General features: G+C 39.1%; 2 protein-coding genes across 13 annotated transcripts in view; one reads left to right on the top strand and one right to left on the bottom strand.

Annotated features, from left to right (window-relative positions):
- The window catches only part of LOC102251520 (chromosome unknown open reading frame, human C11orf74), a 59849-nt gene extending 40800 nt beyond the window's left edge, over nucleotides 1-19049 (bottom strand). For 2 of the 10 annotated variants that reach the window (XM_005872646.2, XM_014544908.1), the window contains exons 1-2: nucleotides 18905-19049; nucleotides 1994-2149 (exon numbers count right to left, since the gene is read on the bottom strand). In XM_005872646.2, coding sequence (XP_005872708.1) covers nucleotides 1994-2126 — 133 coding nt within the window. In that variant the 5' untranslated portion in view covers nucleotides 2127-2149; nucleotides 18905-19049. Of the gene's footprint in view, nucleotides 1-1993; nucleotides 2150-5151; nucleotides 5280-17816; nucleotides 17971-18568; nucleotides 18835-18904 lie in introns of those variants that run through there. The other 8 variants (XM_005872644.2, XM_005872643.2, XM_005872645.2 and 5 more) reach the window with 8 other exon arrangements.
- Nucleotides 15041-21920, top strand: RAG2 (recombination activating gene 2). 3 transcript variants are annotated; one of them, XM_014544903.1, is made up of 3 exons: nucleotides 15041-15254; nucleotides 18049-18114; nucleotides 19367-20998. In XM_014544903.1, exon 3 carries the CDS (start codon nucleotides 19395-19397, stop codon nucleotides 20976-20978), a length of 1584 nt encoding a protein of 527 aa, XP_014400389.1. In that variant the 5' UTR covers nucleotides 15041-15254; nucleotides 18049-18114; nucleotides 19367-19394; the 3' UTR covers nucleotides 20979-20998. The 3 variants fall into 3 exon arrangements, with proteins under 3 accessions (XP_014400389.1, XP_014400390.1, XP_005872714.1); XM_014544904.1 differs by lacking the exon at nucleotides 18049-18114 and having other exon boundaries at nucleotides 19367-21920; XM_005872652.2 differs by lacking the exon at nucleotides 15041-15254 and having other exon boundaries at nucleotides 17978-18114.
- The last annotated feature ends 2583 nt before the right edge of the window (nucleotides 21921-24503 follow it).

Below are 24503 nucleotides of genomic sequence, written 5' to 3'. Positions count from 1 at the left end.
GAAAGCAAGCATCTTCCTAAACCCAAGTTCATAGATTAAGGTGATTCGGCCATTATCATGATTAATCTGATCCACATATCATGTCAATATAGATCATTCAGAGTCCTAAAGGTAACTAGAGATTTCCTAAAGTCTCCATTTCCCTTAAGGATAAACAAAACCACAGTCCACAACTTTTAAGGGTAAACAAAACAGATATTGATATTCCAGCTACTTTGTACAACGAAAGAAACAAGGTAGAATCACTTTTTCTTTGCTTCCTGATAACGACCCTACTTTTACATTTGTCAAGGACACATGAATCATGACTTAAAAGCATGACAAGTATTTTGAGTGTCATGATCTTTAAGATTATGAAACTCCTTATTCTTATTCTCAGGTACATGTTAGAATCACCAGAGGAACTTTTACAAATTACTGATTTCTAGACCCCAGCTAAGACTTAGAGTGAGCCCTGGTATCAATATGCTCTAAAACAGTGGTCCTCAACCTTCTGGCCCTTTAAATACAGTTCCTCATGTTGTGACCCAACCATAAAATTATTTTCCTTGCTACTTCATAACTGTAGTGTTGCTACTGTTATGAATCGTAATGTAAATATCTGATATGCAGGATGGTCTTAGGCGACCCCTGTGAAAGGGTCGTTCGACCGCCAAAGGGGTCGCAACCCACAGGTTGAGAACCGCTGCTCTAAAAGTTCCTCCAGTGAGTCCAAGGTGCAACTAAAATGGAGAACCAATGGCCTCACAAGTGTGGATCAATGACCCAGAAAGGACCAAGGCTGAGATCAAGCCAATGAAGATCCGAAGCAGAATTTACAATATAAATTACAAACTCAAATGCCTACAGGAGCCACTTAAGTGAATGAAACAGGCGATGTATACACACATTTTTAGATTGTGTGAGTGCCAGAGAGCGCTACAAACTAGGGAGCTCACGGGGCAAGGGCTCCTGAGCTCTAGCTGATATTGCCGACAGGGAAATAACAGGTACTAGATCTCACTTATCAGAAAAAACACATCAAGATATTTATGTACAATTTCACAACTCTTAAATGTTGGCTCAATTCAAAAAACAAAAATAATACTGTAGGTTGCAAACAAAACACATAATGACACACACGACACAGGTTTGGCCTTTAGGCTTCAGTTAGTCACTTCTGGTCTAAAAGTTCGTTTCCGTTGTACAAAAATCAGAGCTCACTTATCAGAAAAAACACATCAAGATATTTATGTACAATTTCACAACTCTTAAATGTTGGCTCAATTCAAAAAACAAAAATAATACTGTAGGTTGCAAACAAAACACATAATGACACACACGACACAGGTTTGGCCTTTAGGCTTCAGTTAATCACTTCTGGTCTAAAAGTTCATTTCCGTTGTACAAAAATCAGAGCACCATCATCATCATCATCATCATCATCATCATCACAACAACAACAATCCCTAGCCTTCATTAAGTACTTACATGTTAGCCAACATGCTAAGAGTTCTACACAGATTCTCTCAATTCGCCAGCACCAACCTTTGGGGGTCTATTATTATTCCCCTTTTCCTCGATAACCCCGTTCCCCAAGATCACAAAGCCAGAAAGTGGCGATGCCAGGATACAAATGTTTGCAGTATAACTCCACAGCCTATCCTGTGCTATATTTCTTTAAAGTTTTAAACATGCTTTAAAACCCCTCCACTGTTTGCACTTGGGTTTCTCCATAAATAAAATGAAGAGATTATACTGATTGGTTTCTCAGGTCCTTTTTAACTCTCAAATTCAACAGTTCTGACTCCATCATACAACTCCTGGTTGCATTAAAAATGTTGGTATTTACATGAATCAGCCATGAATGCCCTGATAAGAACTGTCTGATCAAAGGAATGGAATGAATGAATGAATGCTCATCCAACAGTCTTTTGGAAAAGGAGCAAAGACATAAAATTATACTAAAATTCTTTATCTCTACTACTATAGAAAGTTTACTTTTCCATTTTACCTTTCGAAAGATGAGTAAAGGTGCTCAGAAATTCTTCGTATGTTTGCTCATGACAATTAACAAACTTATCCAAGACTTCTTTAATTATTTGATCTTCATCCATGGTCTCCAGTTCTGGTATTTTGGCAGGCATTCCTATTCACGGGGCCACTTTATCTATAAAACGAAGAAAAGCGTGAGTTGGACAGAGTCATGCAGTACCAGCCTCTCAGAAAATACTGTAATGAGCAGGTGAAAGAATTGCAAGACCCAAAAGGACAGGTCAAGATAGTTACTACAACAGTAATAAGATCGAGTTCAAGAGGTCAGAGTTCATTCATATCCTGGCTTCTGAAGTGCGATCACAACTTTATTTTTGCTTCAGTTTCCACATTTCCATCTCCTTAATTCACGCCTTTTCATCTTTGTATCCCAAACGTTTAACAGCTCAGGAAAGGGCATAGAGCTGGCAGTCAATCAATATGAGGCTAAAATTATAGACAGTCCCTGACTTAAGATGGTTCAACTTAGGATTCTTTTTTTTATTTTAGCGATGGTGTGAAAGCAATATGCTCTCACCATACTTCAGATTTGAATTTTGGACTTTTCCTGGGCTTATGATATGCAGTATGATACTCTCTCCTGATGCTAGGCAGTGACAAGAGGCTGCACCTCCCAGTGAGCAACACGATCATGAGGATAAACAACTGATACTGTCTAGTGTAGTATTAAATGCATTTTCAACTTACAATATTTTCAAAAGCTTATGCTGGCTTTATCTCAATATAACGCAATATGCTCTCACCATACTTCAGATTTGAATTTTGGTCTTTTCCTGGGCTTATGATATGCAGTACGATACTCTCTCCTGATGCTAGGCAGTGACAAGAGGCCGCACCTCCCAGTGAGCAACACGATCATGAGGATAAACAACTGATACTGTCAGTGTAGTATTAAATGCATTTTCAACGTACAATATTTTCAAAAGCTTATGCTGGCTTTATCTCGATGTAAACCCATCATGAGTCAAGGAGTATCTGTTCTCATTTGAGCAGGTACTACAGTCTGATGTGGCTAGAAACTGGCAAAACACTCATGTAAACTTGCCCAATTACTTCACCTGTGCCTCACCGGACATGCCTTCAAGTCCTTTCATCCTCCTGATCAATCTACCTGGAAAAGGTTACACACCGCCTCCTTTCCTTTAAAACAGGCCATCCAGAAATGAAATCCAGACACGGTCTGGATACACTGAGATGGGACTAACTCCCACACTAAATATTGCATGCCTGCTACATAGCTGAAGACCATGTTCACATTGCTGGTGGCCCCTCCAGTGTCAGTTCACTTGCCATAACTAAATGCCTGTTGGCTAAGACACAGTGACTGCCTCAATTCACACACAGTTTAAACTTTGTCTTTAGTTATGATGTTTCACCTTGTTAAATTCCATTCATTCTGGATGGAATGTTAGTCTCACCTAGCTTTGAGAAAATTGACTATCTATAAAAAGCACAGGAGCAATTACTGCCTAAGTAGCTGGTGTGATTCAGGGGGGATAGTAAAGAGGAGGGGTTCTCAAATACTGTCTAGCAAACAGAGGAAGCACCAAGATTCTTATATTTTTCTAAAACAAGAAAAAAATCAGTTATCTGTTATTAACCATATTTATTTGGTTAGCTCAGAAAAATAAATAAAAATGTTTTCACAAGATGATATCTAACCTCATTTGATGGAAGGATCTGATCTGAATTAACATGAAAGTACTTACAGCTTTAATTTTTATTTCACTCAGAGTAACTATTCATATAGTTCCCTGTAGAAATACTATCTGGCTTGCTTTTGTGATGCTTTTCCAGACCCCACTGGAGATTTTGTGTAATATGTGGCGCTTTCCCTGATTACCTTTGTAAACTCCAAACTATTCTGAAATCTGAAATACACCTGACCCCAAGGTTTTAAATAAGAAATTGTGAAGCTACATGTACCTCCCAGGATTGGAATGAGGATTAAATGAATAGACACTGCACCTCAAGAAGTGTTAGCCATGATGATCATGGTGATGACAATGGATCGGGCTTAGTACTCGGTCCTCTGCCTACACAAAGACCTCTTTTGACTGTCACTCCTCTGACTTTGAAGGCGCTGCTATTACCTTCAGATAAATCAAGATAAGTCCTCACTCACGACAACCCCAGATAAATCATGGTGCTGTAAAAGACGGGGTGAAATAAAATGTGGAGCTCTGTACCAACTCAAAATGAAAGAAACTGTTTCAAACTATTTTTGTTGTTGTTAATCCTCACCAAAGGATATTTTTCCATTGATTTTTAGAGAGAATGCAGGGGAGGGGAGAGACAGACAGAGAGAAACATTGATGTGAGATAGATACATTGATTGGTTGCCTCCCACAGGAACCCTGACCTGGGCCAGAGGACCAGGCTGGGGATTGAACCTGCAACCCACATACGTGCCCTTTGATGGGAATCAAACCGGGGACCCTTCAGTCCGCAGGCCGATGCTCTATCCACTGAGCAAAACTGGCTAGGGTTCAAACTACTGTATGAATTAGATATAGGAAAAAGCATCAATTAAGGTTTATGAAAATTTACTTGTAACACTGCCAACCTTCAGCAATCCAAAGTTTAATCAATTATGTTTGGAGTTGCTAGATAAAAAATAATGATAAAGAAATTCCCAGGTAGCTATTATGCCACTACCAGTAGGACATGTACTTAATTCCAAGAATGTCAATGTCAATCCAATTTTCCAGAATTGAACCCCAACAAAACTCTAACACTGAATTATATCAATGTTGCTCGAACCATCTCGGGTAACTACTTCAGCAAGCAAACACCACACAGCAACAGTCACCCGTATTGGAGATTGCTGTAGATGTCTCCTTTAAGACTTTAAGTGAAGACAGAAATTCCTTTAAACTTCCCAATTCTCAAACTGGAATAGTTTGAGTAGTTCGCCTTAACACATGTCAGCTTCACTAAAGGCAAATAATCAACAGACTGTGCCCAGCACAAATTCAAAATCCTTCAAGACCTTTCATTTCCTTCACATGATTATCACAGTAAAGAAGAGGTTATGCTTTCATTGACTTTTTTAAGACTTTTGGAAAATCCAGTTTCACAAAATGTCATTATTGGAAGCACTTAACAAATACCCACCTTCAAATGTAGAACTTGCCCTGTCTGTGAAAATACAAAGAACCTAATGTGAAAAGTCCCCCGGGACTGACAGAGCAGCTCAGCGTTCGCCAGACAGTCGAGTGGTTTATGCAAATCCCAGTGGTTTTCTAAAAGGAAGCAATGCTTTTTCAGTTACTATTCATATTGTGTTTGTGTTTTTATCATAAAGTATTTTTCTAAAAGAAAGGGAGAGAGAGAGGGAGAAAGACTTGCCTGGATAACAAGATTCTTTGCTTTGCTTTGGTTTTCATGTTTTGGGGCTTAGAAGCTCCACATGAAAGACCCAGAACATACCATGATAAGTCAATGTGTATAAATATCTACCGGTAAATCATAAGTATCACCATCACAATCACAGCCTCCAGTAGGAAACACTGGGAGGAAGCATTGCTCTGCTCGGACGACTAAACATCACAGGAAACCACAGGTTTGGTGAGGAACAGGGTTCTCTTCTGATCGAGCTGCTGAGCACAGGAGCCGTCCCTGGAGTCGTTTTCTACCACCACCCAAGCCCATCTGAGTGTGTGCTCTCTGAAAGGAGGTTATTATGAAATATGGGATGTGGAATTACCACCATTGACTTAGCACATCGTTGATGTTTACCTTCAGATCCCTGCTCCATGCAGCTTACCTACACACAACTTTCAAAGACAAGAGTGTAAGCCTTAAGAGACAAGATGCCATGAGCTAGTCTCCTCTCAATGTGCATAGCCAGCTTTTTAAAATTATTTTATTGCTGAGGGAGAGAAAGAGAGAGAGAAAGAGAGAGAGAGAGAGAGAGAGAGAGATTGTTTGGAAGGTCATCTAGTCATAAGTTGTTCTACTTATTTATGCATTCATTGGTTATTTCTTGTATGTGCCCTGACTGGGGATCGAACCCACAATCATGGCATACTGGGTCAATGTTCTGACCAACTGAGTGACCTGACCAGGGCCATAACCTGCTTTTTAACAGCAGAGGGAGAGCTCTATGTCCACAAACAGGCTTTAAAAAAAAACTGGGCGCCTTACCACTGATACTTAAATAAATAACACATTTTTAAAGATTTGTCCAGGAGCCATCAAAACGCACTTTCTCAAATTCTCATAGTTCTGCTCAACAAAAATCTCCTACTGTGCTCAAAGGTAAGATGGGATATTATCAAAATAAGTCTCCCTGCATAAGGAAACGAAACCATCAACCTTGATATTTCATAGAATGGGTCTGCCTTTGTAGTTTGGAAAATGGACAAATCTCAAAAAGACCAAGTTGCATTGTAAGGGTACTGAGTTAATTTATGATAGAAGAGACCCGGTGTGAACTGATTGCTTCTTCCTTGACAACTACACCTATTTTGCATCCTCTAATTTTTTTAGGTCTTTTAGTTCATATTAAGAAAAGAGAAAGGAGACCAGTGACAGAAGTTGCCACAGATTCTTAGACTTGAGAGAAAGAGGAAGGTCCAACCACTGTGAATGAATGAATGAATGAACCTGGGAAACTTTAGTTGGGGTTTTTGTCATCTAATGACTCTATTGATGAGAAGTATTGTGTGGCTCTCAATGTCATAAATAATAATGACATGCTCATGATTATGAATCTCAGGGTATATATGAAGTCAGTAGGAAATTAGGCAAAAAGCAACAATCTCCCCCTGGATGGGTATATCTATGCCTCCGACTATATTCTGTACCCAGTAATACTGTTGTTTCAAATACTTACCAATACAAACAAGGAAACAAAGGAAAATATAAAAGGAATAAAGAAGAAGGCATAAATACAAATCTTACAAAATAGAAAAGAATCTCAACTCCTTTACTTTTTTCCCCCTAAGGATGAGATAATAACATACAATTCTAACATCAAAGAATACACTGCATTTCAAGTTATAAGCTTCTGCCAACCAATCTATTCTAACACTTAAAAGGCATGGAATTTTTCATTATCACCAAAAATGTTGATGGCATAAGCATCTATATTTTACAAAAATTCTCCCAGGTACACTGCAGTGAATATCAAAGGAAGCACTGAGAGAGAGGACTTTAGAAAAGAGAAGTTGTGTTGTCATCCATGCAGAGGTCTCAGTAGGAGGCATGTCTTAGCTATACTTTTTTCCTTGACCAAATCTCATTTTAAGGAAAAGTGAAGAAGAATTGCATGTAATAAAAAATGCGGGCTTACTACATGCTTACCATGAACTTAGATATCATGAAGTTTGCCTTAACAGAACAGGTTCTAGTTCCTCTCCTAATGAAGACTGTAATCTACACGTTCAATACAGGACTCCATTTTTGTAACAGAAATGACTATGATGACCTGTTTCATGATTAGTGATATGGAATGGAGTGAAAACATCCTATATAATAAAAGCCTAATATGCAAATTGACTGAACAGTGGAACGACCATGGAATGACCGGTTGTTATGACACACACTGACCATCAGGGGGCAGACACTCAAAGCAGAAGCTTCCCACAGCCTGTAGGTCCTGACCTGGGTTGGCGACGGGGGGCGGGGCCAGCGAGTGGGCGGTGCCAGGCCAGTCAGGCAGGTGCCAGCAGGGGGCCCCAACTGCCTTGCCAGTCACCCTGCAGATCAGCCCTGATCGCCAGCCAGGCCTAGGAACCCTACCCATGCACAAATTTCATGCACTGGGCCCTAGTTTTAAAATAAAGGATGTAATAGGAATAAGGACAATAAAACATATCAAGGCAAAATAGTGAATTTTATAAAGGAAGCAGGAAATATATATATAGACAATCTGTACGATATGGGACTAGGGAAAAGTATGATCCATAAAAAGAAAATTTGATCAATTACACCTTAGGAAAATTAAAAACTTTGCTCTGTGAAAAATCCTGTTAAGATGAAAAGAAAAATTACAGACTAGGAGAAAATATTTATAAGTCACATATCCAATAAAGGACCAGCATATAGGATATAGAAAGAACTCTCAACACTTACTAAAGAAAAAATCCAATTTAAAAAGGACAAAAGACACATATAGATATTTCAGCAAAGAGGATATATAAATGGAAAATAATCTCATGAAAAGATATTCAATATCATTAACCACTAGAGAGATGCAAATTAAAACCACAATGAGTAACTTATTAGAAATGACTAAAATAAAAAATTGTGTTAACACCAAATGCTGGCAACGATGCAGGAAAACTGAGTAACTTGTATGTTGCTGGTGGCAGTGCAAAATGGTTCAGCCATTCTGAAAAAGATTTCACCAGTTCCTGACAAAACTAAAAATGGACTTAGCATACAAATGAACAATTGCACTCTTTGCATTTACCCCAGAGAAATAAAGACTTATTCCCATGCAAAAAGTTGTATATGAATGGTCATAGCAGCTATAGTCACAATAGTAAAAAGAAAGGAAACTATCCAAATATCCTTTAGAGGGCGAATAGTTAAACTGTGGTACGTCCCTACCATGGAATATTACTCAGCAATAAAAAGGAACAAACTATTGATTCATTCAATAACCTGGATGAACCTCAAAGAAATCATGTGGAGTGAGAAAAAGCCGATCTCAAAGGGCTATACTAGTGTACAGACTGCATGATTCCATTTATATAACATTCATGAAATGACAATTATCAAGATAGATGGGGAACAGTTAGTGGTTGCTGGGGTTATAAACAAGGGGAGGAGATAGGTGAGTATCAACGGGGTAACGTAGTGGATTCCTATAGTGGTGTTACAGCTGAGTATCTTGATTGTGGTAGTGGTTATGCAAGGCAACACGTGTGCTATAGTTGAACTACTCACACATACAAATGAGTGTATATATACATAGCTAGTGAAATCGGAATATACTGTGTGGATTCTACCAATATCAATTTCCCACATTATACTACTACATTTGTACAAGGTGTTAACATTGCAAAAGGCTGGATTATGGAATCTCCCTGGACATTTCTTTACAACATCATGTGACTCTATCCTGTGAATCTATAATTATTTCAAAACTAAAAGTTTAAAAAAGGGGGGGGGGTAGTTGTAGAAGAAGGTTGAGCCACCTAAGGCAAAAGAGATTTAAGAAAAGAAAAAATTGCCCTAACCGGTTTGACTCAGTGGATAGAGCATCGGCCTGCAGACTCAGGGGTCCCAGGTTCGATTCAGGTCAAGGGCATGTACCTTGGTTGCTGGCACATCCCCAGTAGGGAGTGTGCAGGAGGCAGCTGATCGATGTTTCTCTCTCATCGATGTTTCTAACTCTCTATCCCTCTCCCTTCCTCTCTGTAAAAAATCAATAAAATATATTTTTTTTTAAAAAGAAAAGAAAAAATTATCACTAAACGTTTTACCAGGAATGTTGGCACTCAGCACGTTGATTGCTTTCCCCCTGCAGAAAGCTCTGGGGGATGGGAATAATGCTAATCTATAAAATTACATGTTTAAGCAGAAACTTTCCTCTTGAAAAATTTGCTTCCCTATCCTGTGCATTCATCCAAGCTACTATAATGACGTTTCTTGAGGCTATCATTCATTAAGCCTGGCTGTTCATCAGCAGATTGTATAAAATCAATTTTATTTCCCCCAAATATACTCTTCCTCCAAGCTGTTTAAGTCAATCCAGACATATCGGCATTGGCTCACTGAGGCAGGTCAACTGAGCATTAGGCTGTTTTCAATTACACAGTTCTGCATTCCATTAAACAAAGAAAAATGCAAACAGTTAAGCATTCAAACTTCCTCTCTGCTCACTCCCTGTCGTTTTTTAAAAAACAGATCACCCTTGGATGTGGAATCTGAAGGATACACCCATAAGACAAATTTCAGAAAATCCGTTGTTTCTGAAATCAGGAAGAATACCTTTTCGCCACCATTTTTGTTTCTTTTACCTGCTTTTTTTAAAACTTTAGAGTTGTGGGTAACCACAAGTAAATACCCTGTCTTCATCCCCTAACAAAACTCCCACATCATTTGACCTCTAGGCTAGCACATTTATTAAGAAAAATGTACAATATACATTTATCAACCATATTCAAAATTGATCTCCTACCTTCGGAACTGTGATCAACTACATCAATGAGTTTTGGACAATGACAGTGAGTGTTTGAGTGAACATTTCTTGAAAGGCCCCTTTCAAAGAATCCATAAGGTAGTAGTTCCAGAGTCAACTTACAGCTCTATAATCATGCAATAATGTTTAAATCATAAAAGACTTATTAGCTCATTATAATCCCACCTTCACATGGGATGCAATGTCCCATTAACGCTTATTTAATCTGTATTGCACAACTATAACTGGAAGGCATCCACTCCTGATTAAAGGTATCCCCCTCTCTCCAGCTTCCTGAGCCTGCCGGCCACCTGCGCCCAGTGCGGTGCAGAGCACTTTACACCAGAAAGCCTATTTTAAAGCAAAATGTGCACAGTGGGTTAGGAGCAGGTGTAGACCAACGGAACTAAATCAACTCTGCTTGCAGGAGTTCATTTCTAAGTATTTCAAAATGCCAGATCTTGCAAATAAAATCGACCTTTTCATTTGACATTCTCTTAAGAGAAATGAGATTTTAAAGATGTATTTCCCAACTATTTTTAATTCTAAATTCCTAAGAATGTGAAATTATAAATGGGCTTTAAAGACAACGCAGTGATTCCCCAGCTTCCACTTACTCTCAGCATTTGTATTTGCAATTTTGCCTCAATGTACACAAAACAAACACACAAACACACATACAAAATTTCTTCTTTCCAACATGGTTTCTATACTCAAAGGTAGAAATTAAGAACACAAACTCCCTCATCTAAAAGTTAAATTTTTATTAGTACACCACTGTAAAACACCTATGAAATTTCCCCCCATTTAACTTTATAGCAAAGAGTGCACCTCAAATCAGAAAACATGGAACATAGAAAAATACCAGCGATTCTGGTCAGGTGGCCATATTTAATTAATTGCTTTAAACAAAAAAATGACAAGTCACTTGTCATGTTCTTCTCTTGACAATCCATCATACTAACTGTAGATTGCTTCTGTGCATATATTTACTTTTCCTTCCTCTTTTCTCCTCTTTGTCAGTTTCGGTTGTGGCTCCTATATTGTGGGATTCACTCAAAAAGCCAAATTTCTCCCTTTCCTTTTCTATTCATATTATTTTCTTAAAAATCAACCACCTAGCCCAGCCAGTGTAGTTCAATGGTTGAGTGTCAACCTATGAACCAGGAGGTCATGATTCGATTCCGGTCAGGGCACACACCCGGTTTGCGGGCTCAGTCCCAAGTGTGGAGTGTGCAGGAAGCAGACAATCAATGATTCTCTCTCATCACTGACGTTTCTCTCTCTCTCCCACTCCCTTCCTCTCTGAAATCAATAAAAATATTTTTTTAAAAAATCAACCACCTATTAAAATTTCTTAAATTGTCTATGCCTATCCAAATGCTATGTAAAGTTCACCAGCCTTACTTCAAACACTAACTCATTGAGCAACGATGTAATTTGTTTCTGCATTTATAAAATAGGGGTGGAGATGCTTGAGGGGTGCCCTGGGCTTCTTGGTTAACACTGTCATGAGTTCACGGAAGAGCGTTTCTCCCCTACCTCCGCTCAACCCACTAGGTACACACACCTGCAGCTCTGTCACCCTGGTCAAGTTACTTAACTTCTCTGGCCGTAAGTTGTTTGATTGTAAAAATAAAGGGACTGGACTTGAAGCTGTCTTCCATTTCTGACATTCTATTTTTCTCCAATTATGCTTGCTTTTTGTTCAATTACTATGTCAGTATATCTCATTACTTTTATGTCCCCTGTGGAATAAAAATTATTTTATTCTGTAATTACACTGATTTGTATTCTTTAATTGTCCACTGTTTCTTGGATTTAAGGTAGGAGAAATCAATATATTTCAGGAGGAGTTTAAATTTGATTCTGCCTCAAGGTTTAAGAATGGGCTGAGTAACCTATAATTGAGATTTCTTGGTGAACTTTTAAGGGTAAGTATGGGAAGAATGTGGGGCATCTTTATCCACAATCAAAAGTTGCTTCATCCTACTATCATGCATGTTCCTTAAGGGAAAGATCTATGTCCGTGATTTTTCCCCATTTCTCCCCATGACTGTTCATAGTGGACATACAATAAATTGTTTACTATTTCACGTTTAGTTTCTATGCTGAGCACTTTGGTAGACTGAGACCTTGGATAAACATTAGAATAGAGCATAAAGAAATGAACATTTTTATGGTTATGTGATAGGCTTACTAGGTGGTATATATTTTTCTTGATGCAACGGTTTTTAATTAATTGTTTTAAAATTATGTCAGCTACAATAATTAAGACTACGGCATTGGTGAAAGAAAAGGCAAATGGATCGATGGAATAGAATAGACAGCCCAGAAATAGACCCACACAAATATAGTTAACTGATCTCTGACAAAGGAGCAAAGGCAATACAATGTAGCATGGACAGTATTTCTACAAATGATTCTGGAACAACTGGACATCCACATGCAAAAAAAATTTAATCTAACCACAGACAGCCCACCCTTCACAAGAATTAACTTAAAATGGACCATGGACCTAAATGTAAAACACAAACCATAAATTTCCTAGGAGAAAACGTGGAAGAAAGCCTAGATGACCTTGGATATCTCGACAACTTTTTAGATACAACCCTAAAGGCATGATCAATGAAAGAAATAATTGATAAGAGAGACTTCATTAAAGTTAAAAACTTCTGCTCTCTGAGAGACACTGTGAAGAGAATGAGAACACAAGCCACAGACTGAGAGAAAATACTTGCAAGAGACATATCTGATAAAATGTTATCCAAAACACAAAAAGAACTCTTAAAATTCAACAATAATAAAACACTGCAATTTAAAGAATAGGTGGCCATATTTAATTAATTGCTTTAAACAAAAAAATGACAAGTCTAAAGACCTTAACAGACACCTCAACAAAGAAGATATACAGATGACAAATAAGCACAGGAAAAGATGCTCCACATAATATGTCATCAGGGAAATGCAAAGTAAAACAATGAGATACCATCATACAACCATCCGAACGGCCAAAATCCAGAACACTGACAACACCGAATGTGCAGCAACAGGAACTCCCGTGCATGGCTGGTGGGAATGCAAAGTCACACAGCCACTTTGGAAGACAGTTTGGCATTTTCTTACAAAACAAAGTATACACTCACCATATGATCCATCAATCCCACTCTTTGGCATTTACCCAAAGGAGCTAAAACTTATGCCCACACAAAAACGGGCCAATGGATGCTTATAGCAGCTTTATTCATAAATGTCCAAACCTGGAAACAACCATGATGTCTTTCAGTAGGAAAGTGGATAAATACACTGCTTAGCGCGCGCGCACACACACACACATGGAGCTATCAAGCCAGGAACCTTTAATGCGTATTACTAAGGTAAAGAACCCAATCTGAAAAGGTTACGTACTGTGTGATTCCAACTACAGGCATACCTCATTTTTCTGTGCTTCACTTTATTGTCCTTCACAAATGTTTCTTTTTTTTTTTTTTGCAAATTGAAGGCAAGACCCTCCACCAGCAAAATGATCATAACTCGCTTTATTGCAATACTCACTTTATTACAGTAGTCTGGAACCACAATATCTCCTAGGTATGCCTGCATGTAACATTCGGGAAAACTCAAAACTATGAGAACAGTAAAAAGAGGAGAGAGGGAGGTATGAATATACAGAGCACAGAATATTTTTAGGGTAGTGAACCTATCCTATATGATGCCATAACTGTAGATACAGGTCATTTTTCATTTGTCCAAACCCGCAGACTACATCACACCTGATGCAAAGTATGGACTCTGGTGATAATGATGTGTCACTGTAGGTTCGATTGTAACAAATGTACCTCTGGTGCGGGTGTTGACAATGGGGGAGGCTATGCATGAGTGACACAGGAGGCATATGGGAATCTCTGTAACTTCCACTCAATTTTCTGTGAACCTAAAACTGCTCTAAAAAATAAGTCTATTCAAAAATTAAGTCAACTTTTGCCATCTTTCATTTATTCTTCCTTTGACTGTGAAATTTCTGGGGTGGGAGTGGGAGAGGCTACCAACATAGTTGGATGGGCACTCTAAATACAATATCTCATTTAATCATTTGCAACAACCTTTTAATGTAAATATTTCTATTATCCCCATTTCAGAGATGGGGAAAGAAGCTTGGAGATTAAGTAACTCCACCTTGAAATGGCAGAGTGAGCAGAGAAAATCAGGTCAGCTTGACTCCAAAGCCCACCGTCTCGATCATTCCCTTGTACAACATTACACAGAAGCTCCCTCATATAAGCTAGTAATAGGTCTCCAATAATTAGAACTCCTTTCTGAGGCTTACATTAGAGAAAATGAAACTGTCAAAGAACAATTCCAAGTCAAAGTGACTGACAATGGGTCCAGCTGGTGTGGCTCAGTGGTTGGGCATCAACCTAAAAACCAGGAGGTCACGGTTCATTTCCCAGTCAGGGCACATGCCCGGGTTGTAGGCTTGATCCCCAGTGCGGGGCATGGAGGAGGCAGCCCATCAATGATTCTCCCTCATCACTGATGTTTCTATCTCTCTCTCCCTCTCCCTTCCTCTCTGAAATATATATATGTATATAATGATTAACAATGGTATTAATGGTCACTGCTTTAGGAAAAATAATTTCCCATTTGATTCATAATAGTATCTATTTAAATCATAGCAATGATATTCATTTTCTTCTGTGTTTTTCTAAAATTTTTTCAATAAAAATATAAATAAGGTTTCAACCAGATTTTTCCTTTGTCTTTACAGATGAACAGTGGGCTGTGTGTCCATTGTTTCCCAGCAAGGAAATAGTTAAATCTTGAGGGTGCACCCTGGTGGATATCTCCCTCAACCGTCTAAAGAAAAAAAAGGTCACAGTCAGTTACTCCCGTTAGAGCAGTGTTCGCCTGAACATCTGCAGGCACACACACACTCTCTCTCTCTCTCTCTTTACTGTCCGCCTTCTGCCTGCCACGGCCAGAGTGGGCAGTCAGTGAATCTTCCCCAAGTCCCGCTGACATTTAATACCTGGTTTAGCGGCAAAGACTCAGAGGGGGGTGAAGCGGCCCCTCTGGCATTCAGGTAGGTCCAAAACTTTCATTTCTACCAAAGCCGAAAGATGGGCACCTATGTTTGTCAACTGTAAGGGGAAGACCCTTCAGCAGCGTGTTAGTTAGCAGGTGGACTGGAGATCCAGATGGGGAAGGGATGATGTCGAATTTGGAAACTCGGGGGCCTTCTGGTCTCAAGCTGCTGCAAGGATTTAATCCCTGTGGCATCAGAGCCCATTATTAATCTTAGCGCATAAATGCTTCTCTGGCCTAAATGTCACAAGGAAGACCTAATTCTGGTTTGACTACCAGCAAAACAAAACAAAACAAACAAACAAACAAATCAGATAATGTATGTCTCAAACCTGATTAACCGAGCCAGGTATGGTTAATCCATGCACCAAATGACTGCAGTTGCATGAGGTCACCTGCTATTTTGGAGCAATCAGAAAAACATTGGTGACACTGATGAGTAAGTTTTCATGCTTTGGAGTACAGTGGTTTTCTTTGAGAGGAAAAGAGTCCATTCAGGCACAAGAAACTACAAGCCCAGACCTCACACCATCAGTCCTCTTTTGATTCTCAGCTATGCCCTGGCTTCACGGCGCACAAATGAACATCTCCCTGCTGAGAAACGTTCGCATGTGGTTGGGAGAATTGTTTAAGTTTATTGAGCCTATAGTTCTGTCTTTTAAAAAGAATACTGAATGTGTTGATTTTGAAACTTCCTTTGGTTGAAGAACAGTGTCTTCTTTTTTTAAAATCTACCTGACTAAATAAATATTGCAAAATAATGTGACAACACCTTCAATGTTCCTGTTTATTCTTTACAGACCTAAGTCATCTGGTCATGGTTCAGTTATGGGTAATCTAACATTAAGTGCACCAATAGTTGAACTGTGTTACAAGAGGCGTTAATTCATCTTAACAGAAGTAAACTTGAGCATTGTTTTTAGGTCCCTGAAGTGATGAGGTGGGCCAACGGCAGGGTATCAAAGAGAGAATAGGTCAAAAATCTTTAGGAATCTGAACTAAGCTACAACAAATGGGTAGTATTCCTTATGCCTTGCCCAAGAAAATGTTTCTGTTTCATCTACGTTAATCATGTTTTCGCTCAAGAGAAGCCGATACCCCTATGACAACCTTACCATGAAGCCAATGGGCTGCAATGAAAACAGTTTTTTTAAAGCTTGCTGCTTAAAACCAAGTGTTCACCCTGGATGGGCTGCTTTATATTCTAGTAACAGCCTTCATCAGTGTTTAAAACAAACAGGCTTTGGCTTCAGCAATCCCTCCACCCAAAAGTGGGCAACTCTGTGACCATCATCGCACAGTATTCTGGGTGTGATCACTTAGGGTTTGCATTTACGGAATTGAGGGTCAACAGTTTTTCCTTTTAGTTCCTTTTCCACTTTCTTAGTGGCACAGATGCCTTCTCTTATGTATACTTGGGTAGGCCACAAAGAAAGAAAACACTTGCCCACGTTATTTCAAAAGCAGGGCAAGCTGCTGAACCTACAAACCACTGTGGTCTGAGGAAGAGAGAAGCTTGCTTTCATCACTTTAGCAACCGTCCATCTCATTCACCATTCATTTCTCACTTGATTGATTATTAAAAGATCTCACCTTGAGGACTCTCCCAACTAAAACTAATGGGTAGAAAGGATATTTAGCAATTAATTACATCCATCTACAGAAGTAATTCAAGGCAGAAAGCCCCACCAACATCTCAGACTGACCATAGAGCCTAAATGGTCCCAGGAACCTTTGGAGGGGGTATAAAAATATATTATAGTATTAACATTTACTGAATACTTATTATGTGCCAGGCACTCTGCTATGAGATTTACATACACAGGGATTTACATTACCCCATTTAACCTTCAAAGCAACCTAATGTAGCCTTAGCCAGTTTTGCTCAGTGGATAGAGCACTGGCCTGTGGACTGAAGGGTCCCGAGTTCGATTCCAGTCAAGGGCACATGCCTATTGGGCTCGATCCCCAGTAGGGGTCGTGCAGGAGGCAGCCAATCGATGATTCTCTCTCATCATTGATGTTTCTATCTCTCTCTCCCTCTCCCTTCCTCTCTGAAATCAATAAAAATATATTTTTTAAAAGACCAATATATAGATACTAGTATTATCCTCATTTTACAGATATGAAAAGACAGGGGGAAAGTAACTTGTCTAAGATGGTTCTAGAGCAACTAGTTTTAGAGCCCAGACTTGGACTCAGACAATCCAATATAAATCTGCATATTTAATGAGGGGTTACAGAAAGGGTCACAAGAAGGATGAAATATTTCCTTTTATCTAAATTGAACCCATCACCAGCATCTCCAATGCTTATCCAATTCTCATTAGTCTAAAAACAATTACCAGTCTATACCTACTGACCAGATTCCCGAATCCTAAAGCCCTTCTAATCATCTTAGTATTATAAATATGATCGGCCACGACCAGCAGGTAACTGTGTACTAACAACCTTCCTTTTGATAAGTTCAAGTATAATCATAACAACTATCATGTACCGTGTGCAAAGTCCTGTTCGAAGTCCTTTATATGTGTGCATTAATTTATTAATCGAGACTTACCAACCTATGAAGTAGGTAAAATAATTATCCCATTTCACAGATGAGGAAACTGAAGCAGCGAGACGTCAAATTACTTGCCCACGTTCATGTACTTAGTGGCAGAGCCATGAGTTGAATACAGCCAGTCAGCCTTCAGAGTCCATACTGTCAGCCACTGTTTTATGAAGCATATTAACAATTTACTCTTAAAAGTCAAGGAATCTGTGCTATTTTGTTTCCTTTCTCCTTGTAGTGCCTAGGACTTCACTCTGCAAACAGCGAGGGTGCTTCTCATTAAGGCTCCTGACATCTCTCTAAGGTAGGTGATAATAATAAAAATAAAAATTCGTCAAGCTTACTTCACCTAGTAAATACCTTTGAAAAAAATACAGTAATACAAATATTAAATCCTGAATAATTGTGGCACCTCTTGGCTTAATGCCTGCTTCAGGGTTACGAAAGAATTACTTCAAATGTTTTGGGCTGGAAAGAGAGGCCTGAATTAACAGCCACTAACTCTATTTTCAGAAAGGCAGAGGGGGTGGGAAGAAGTGAGAGGGAGGGGGAGAAAGAGAGATAGTGGTTTAGGAATCTTCTCTGCTTCGCTAAAAGAACCCTAAAACCCAGAGCAAGCGCAGTTGAGAAAACAAAGGGCCTTTGGCGTGGCACTCTCTTACAGTCTAATTAATGTATATTTTCATGACTAAATACAGGAATGGTAAAGTCATTATCAGGTCGCTTCTACCCTGCACTCCAGGTATTCTGAGACTCGCCTTTCTGTTCTGCAAAACAATCACGGCTTTTCCAACCTCGGCGGCCCCCTGAGCTCCCAGCCCCGGCCACCTGAGGATGCTCAGGGGTGCGATTCCTTGCGGAGCGCCACCGCTTCCAGGCAGCCCTTTGCAAGGACACCCGGCCTGGCGTCCTTCAGGCTCCGGTTTCCAGGCAACCCCACTCAGGCCGGAGCAACTGTTCCTCCTCCTAGGTCGCCAGTTTAAGAGTCCCCGGGCGCAGCACCAGGGACCCCTGGGCAGAGGGCTGGCTTCAGCCCCTCCCGGTGCTGCAGACTTCCCTAACCCGGATGTTGGGGCTGCGGTAGCCACTCTCACCTCCCAATGCCTAGATTTCCGCTCTGGCTCCAAATCTAGTCACTTCGCACTTTTGACGTCCTCCTTCAGAAAAAAAAAAAAAAAAAAAAATCCTAGGAGTCAACCCTCCGAAGCAACGGAGCCTGACTTAGCCATGCAACCCATAGAGAACTGATTCCTGGGAAATGTAGTTCTTTCTGACGTTAAGTGGTGAGTTTTAAGGAAAAAGGACTACAATTCCCAGAAATCTAAGGGAGGATTGTCCAAGTCTAAAACGTGTCCCAGCTGCTTGCATTGTACTTAGACAGGAAGGTTCTGTGGCTCTTTGCTTACCTAACTGCCTGGATTGTACTAATTCAGTCCCACTACGAGCTTGTGGAAGAACTTTTGTTTAAAACATGCTTTCTTCGTGTGAGGGGATCTAAACACAGTTATTTATAGAAAGAGTTTTAGTAAGTTAATTTTTTTTTGTAATTCTTTCAGATAAAAGAACTATCCACAATCAGAAAATATGTCACTTCAGATGGTTACAGTCAGTAATAACATAGCCTTAATTCAACCAGGCTTCTCACTAATGAATTTTGATGGACAAGTTTTCTTCTTCGGCCAAAAAGGCTGGCCCAAGAGGTCCTGCCCCACTGGAGTTTTCCATTTTGATGTAAAACATAACAATCTCAAATTGAAGCCTGCAGTTTTCTCTAAGGATTCCTGCTACCTTCCTCCTCTTCGCTACCCAGCCACTTGCACATTCAAAGGAGGCTTAGAGTCTGAAAGGCAACAATACATTATCCACGGAGGGAAAACACCAAACAATGAGCTTTCAGATAAGATGTATGTTATGTCTGTTGTGTGCAAGAACAACAAAAAAGTTACTTTTCGCTGCACTGAGAAAGACTTGGTAGGAGATGTTCCTGAAGCCAGATATGGTCATTCCATTGATGTGGTATATAGTCGAGGGAAGAGCATGGGTGTTGTCTTTGGAGGGCGGTCATACATACCTTCTGCCCAGAGAACCACAGAAAAATGGAATACTGTAGCAGACTGCCTGCCCCATGTTTTCTTGGTGGATTTTGAATTTGGGTGCTCTACATCATACATTCTTCCAGAACTTCAGGATGGGCTATCTTTCCATGTCTCCATTGCCAGAAATGATACCATTTATATTTTGGGAGGACATTCACTTGCCAATAACATCCGCCCTGCCAACCTCTACAGAATAAGGGTTGATCTCCCCCTGGGGAGCCCAGCTGTGAATTGCACAGTTTTGCCAGGAGGAATCTCTGTCTCTAGTGCAATCCTGACTCAGACAAACAATGATGAATTTGTTATTGTGGGTGGCTATCAGCTTGAAAATCAGAAAAGAATGGTCTGCAACATCATCTCTTTTGAAGACAACAAGATAGAGATTCGAGAGATGGAGACCCCAGATTGGACCCCAGATATTAAGCACAGCAAGATATGGTTTGGAAGCAACATGGGCAATGGAACTGTTTTCCTTGGCATACCAGGAGACAATAAACAAGCTGTTTCAGAAACATACTATTTCTACATGTTGAAATGTGCAGAAGACGATGTGAACGAAGATCAGAAAACATTCACCAATAGTCAGACATCAACAGAAGACCCAGGGGACTCCACGCCCTTCGAAGACTCAGAAGAATTTTGTTTCAGTGCAGAAGCAAATAGTTTCAATGGTGACGATGAATTTGACACCTATAATGAAGATGATGAGGAAGATGAATCTGTAACTGGCTACTGGATTACATGCTGCTCTACTTGTGATGTGGATATCAACACTTGGGTACCATTTTATTCAACTGAGCTAAACAAGCCTGCCATGATCTATTGCTCTCATGGAGATGGGCACTGGGTCCATGCCCAGTGCATGGATCTGGCGGAACGCACACTCATCCAGCTGTCGGAAGGAAGCAACAAGTATTACTGCAATGAGCATGTGAAGATAGCAAGAGCATTGCAAACCCCAAAACAAGCTCTCCCCTTAAAAAGGCCTCCACTGAAATCCCTCCACAAAAAGGGTTCTGGGAAAATTCTTACTCCTGCCAAGAAATCCTTTCTTAGAAGGTTGTTTGATTAGTTTCACAAAAACCTTCCAGATTCAAGTACATCAAGTTTTTAAACCAATTATAAGAATCATAGCAATGATAAAATTATATTCATCCTTTCATTTATTGAAAATGTCTGCATTTGCTTTTAGTTAGATGAAATTTGGTACCAGTAAAAAGTACTTATAATACAGTACTAAGCAACTGAAAATATTTTACTCAAAGATATCTTAAATGAATATTTCTGATCTGAATTTCTTCATTCAAAGAATCTTAAATGCAGAATTAGTAATAATAAGATAGATAGATAGATAGATAGACTCCATTGGCATGAATAAATAGAAAAGGAATAATCATCAAGTTAGTTAAATTTTTATCAAGTATCTGCATGAACTTTCTTTGAAGGATCCCTCATCATATGGTATACAAATGATAAACCAAAGCCAGTCACTTGAACTGATTCTTGGAGAGAGTCAGTTCACTGATGCTTAGTACTCTGAAAAAAAAAAGAAAATGAGTTAGAGTACACTAAAAAAATTAGGGGGTGGGGGATAAATCTCACAGAGAAGGATAGTATTGTTTATTTCCCCCAAAAATAAAAAGTTTAAAGGATTTCCTATAGTTAACAGGTAGAAGACTTCAAACAAAGGGAAATAATTTGTGTATATGTCTAGTTAATATGAGGAGTTTGCTGCCAGTGAAACTGTAAAATCAGTGAGCTTGTTAAGGTTCAATAAAATACTTTCTAGAATGCAAGTTAAAAGGACTGTTAATTTTGAGGCTAAGAGACATCAATCGATAATTAGATGACCTTTGGAACAAATATCTTCCCCCCCCCCAAAGTATTTTTCTGGAAAGGAGTTTTACCTTAACCTAAGAGCCTAAGCCATAGACTCTTGTCATCAGTCTTCATTGAGAGTCCACAATGTAAGTTACTATTGCAAATTTTTGAAAAATATGAACCATACAAAAGATAAAACCCTGGAACCCAAGTTCTTTTATTCCTAACAGTTCCATGTCTTAGATGTTAAAATTAACTTGAATAAATTAAATCATGTTAACTTTGTTTCAGTAATGTTGTTTGATGAATATTCCTTTTGAACAATTTGCTGTGCCATTGTTTTGATTTTTTGTTATTTCTATCATCTACATGAAACTAATAAAATATGAAAATGCCTCCTGTTTATATTGATTTACTCCAATTATTAACATTTATAGTTACCCAATGAAGGGCAAAATTATACTATTTAATAGTCTCAGGATCCCGGTAATTTCTTTTCTATCTGTTAGTAGAAACTGGCATAAGTTACTAGTAGAGCTAAAATATCCTTCACAGAGTTCAAAAGAGTTATTCCTTCTAGAGGCAGATACAAACTCTTATTTTGATTTGTCTACAGATTAGAAAAAGTAAAATTGTCATTCATTCATTAGTTCTTTGTGGAAGAATCAAAATGTAAAATACATGTACAACGATATAGTGTTAATAAACTTAGCAGAAGAGCCACATACTAAGGTCGTTTTTATTAATATCCATTGTTCAAATATAAGAAAATTTTACTTATCCAAGTTAGTGAAATCTTTTAAAATATTATCTTTAGAGAATATTATTTAAAAGGGCAATGTCATTTTCAGACATGTTCTGAAATTTAAACTCATTTTGTAACAGAATTACAGAATAGCATTTTAATTAAATTAAATAGTATCTCAAATTATTGTCACACTACACAGACTTCATCATCTCTCTTCAGTACTGTTTCAGCATCATCTAATGATTTCTACTCTTACACCTAAACCAGTAAACTACTATTTACTAAGTATACTAAGTGTCTGACTTTAACCAACTATGAATTTCATAAGACTCAAATGGTGACTTTATAATTTTGGTATTCCTGGTACTTAGCATTATGCCTGGCCTATTGTAGGCTTCTAAAGTGCAGTTGAACTGAATTGAATTAAATTAAATTAATTGGTGAATTCCATCTATATTCCAGTAAGGACAACCTATTCTTTGTCTAACATAACACTAAGATACACACACACACACACACACACACACACACACACACACACACACACACGAGACAACCTATACATACATATGTGTGTGTATTCTTAATACCAAACCCTGTTCCTGGTATATTAATTAATGCTCAATAAATGTCCATTGAATTAAGTTCACTGTATATCGACTGAAATGTAGTCACTTCTGTAGTTGTTGTCTCACTATCCTTCTGATTCCTTAATAAGTGGAAGATGAGATATGGAAATGCATCCCTTGTGTTCCAAATATCTTTACCAATCAAACTATCTCATCCCACAGAGCTTAGAAACAAACAAAAAAACAAAAGTGTACTGCACAGAAGATGGGGTGAGGTCTCGATTAAATTTATTCTCTTTTGTAGTGAAAAGAGGTCACACAGGTTTAGAATGGATATCATGGTAAATTTAGGTAGAAAAGGCAGCCATTCTAATCCCCAGTGACAAGAATTCCAAATAATTTATATGCTACCAAATTCCACCATAGCATAGAATATTGCTTTTTGACTGGGAATTTAGCATAGATGATGCCAGCTTTTGCCAAACCTACTTCTGTCAGGAAACACCTAATGTAGGGATCTTATTTCTAAAAGAACTAATACCTCATTCTCTCTCCAGATGTCAATCTAGTAGATGTGTATTTATTTAAGTCATAATTTTGTGAGACTAGATAGGAAAACTTACCAATAACATTCCTTTTAAAAAGCTGATTAGCATGTATAGCTTAAGGATAAAGAGCCGAGTAGCCTCTTTGGGGTATCCATCAGTAAGCATTTATAGACAGTCCAAGGTCTACGCAAAATATGATGGGACCTGCAAAAGAAATGTAAAGTGGAGCCCGATCTTTGGGGAAGTTACAGTCTTACTGTAGAATGAGGCAAGGGGGCAAGGCAGGAAAGTGATAGAAAATAAATACACTTCAAGCAACTGGTGACAAAGTTAAAATTGGGTATCCATGCAGGAACACTTTCCCTTTTTTGTAACAGTAAGTCAGTATGTATTTTGAGACGGCATTGTCACCATCAGCAGGGGGAAAAATGATTGGGTAAAAGCCAGAAGGAAACGGAAGTTTCCATGAGAAAGAAGGAAACAAGTCAGGGGAAGAAATGCTGACTTCATGAGAGGATGAGTCTACCAGGGAGGCGCCCACAGAACCTCCCTTCACCTCCTCCCGGTGGGGCACAGTCGTCGGAGGGCATGAGATGTGTGCAGGAGGACATGTAGAACATGTCAAGATGTTTGAAGTTGCTACTCCGTCATTTAAACACGTAGGCATAACCTTTCTCACTCTTGGACAAATCCCCTCACACGTAACACCTTCCTAACGCATTCCGCTCGTATCCCGCTCCTCTCTGGCCGTGGACTGTATCAGTTGTCTGCCTCAAACTCTTCAATGGTTTCCATTTGCATTTGGGGTAGGATTGAAAGTCTTGACCTAACCCAGCCGGTGTTGTTCACTGGTTGAGCATGAACCCATGAACCAAGGGATCCCTGGTTCGGTTTCCAGGCAGGCCTGATCC

This window comes from Myotis brandtii, unplaced genomic scaffold, assembly GCF_000412655.1.
Source record: "Myotis brandtii unplaced genomic scaffold, ASM41265v1 scaffold385, whole genome shotgun sequence".
Lineage (NCBI taxonomy): Eukaryota > Metazoa > Chordata > Mammalia > Chiroptera > Vespertilionidae > Myotis > Myotis brandtii.
Note: the sequence above shows the minus strand (reverse complement) of the source record. Positions and strands in the feature narration are given on the sequence as shown.

Coding starts and splice junctions, on each gene's coding strand:
- RAG2 (XM_014544904.1), top strand. CDS start 19,395: ATGTCACTTCAGATGGTTACAGTCAGTAATAACATAGCCTTAATTCAA.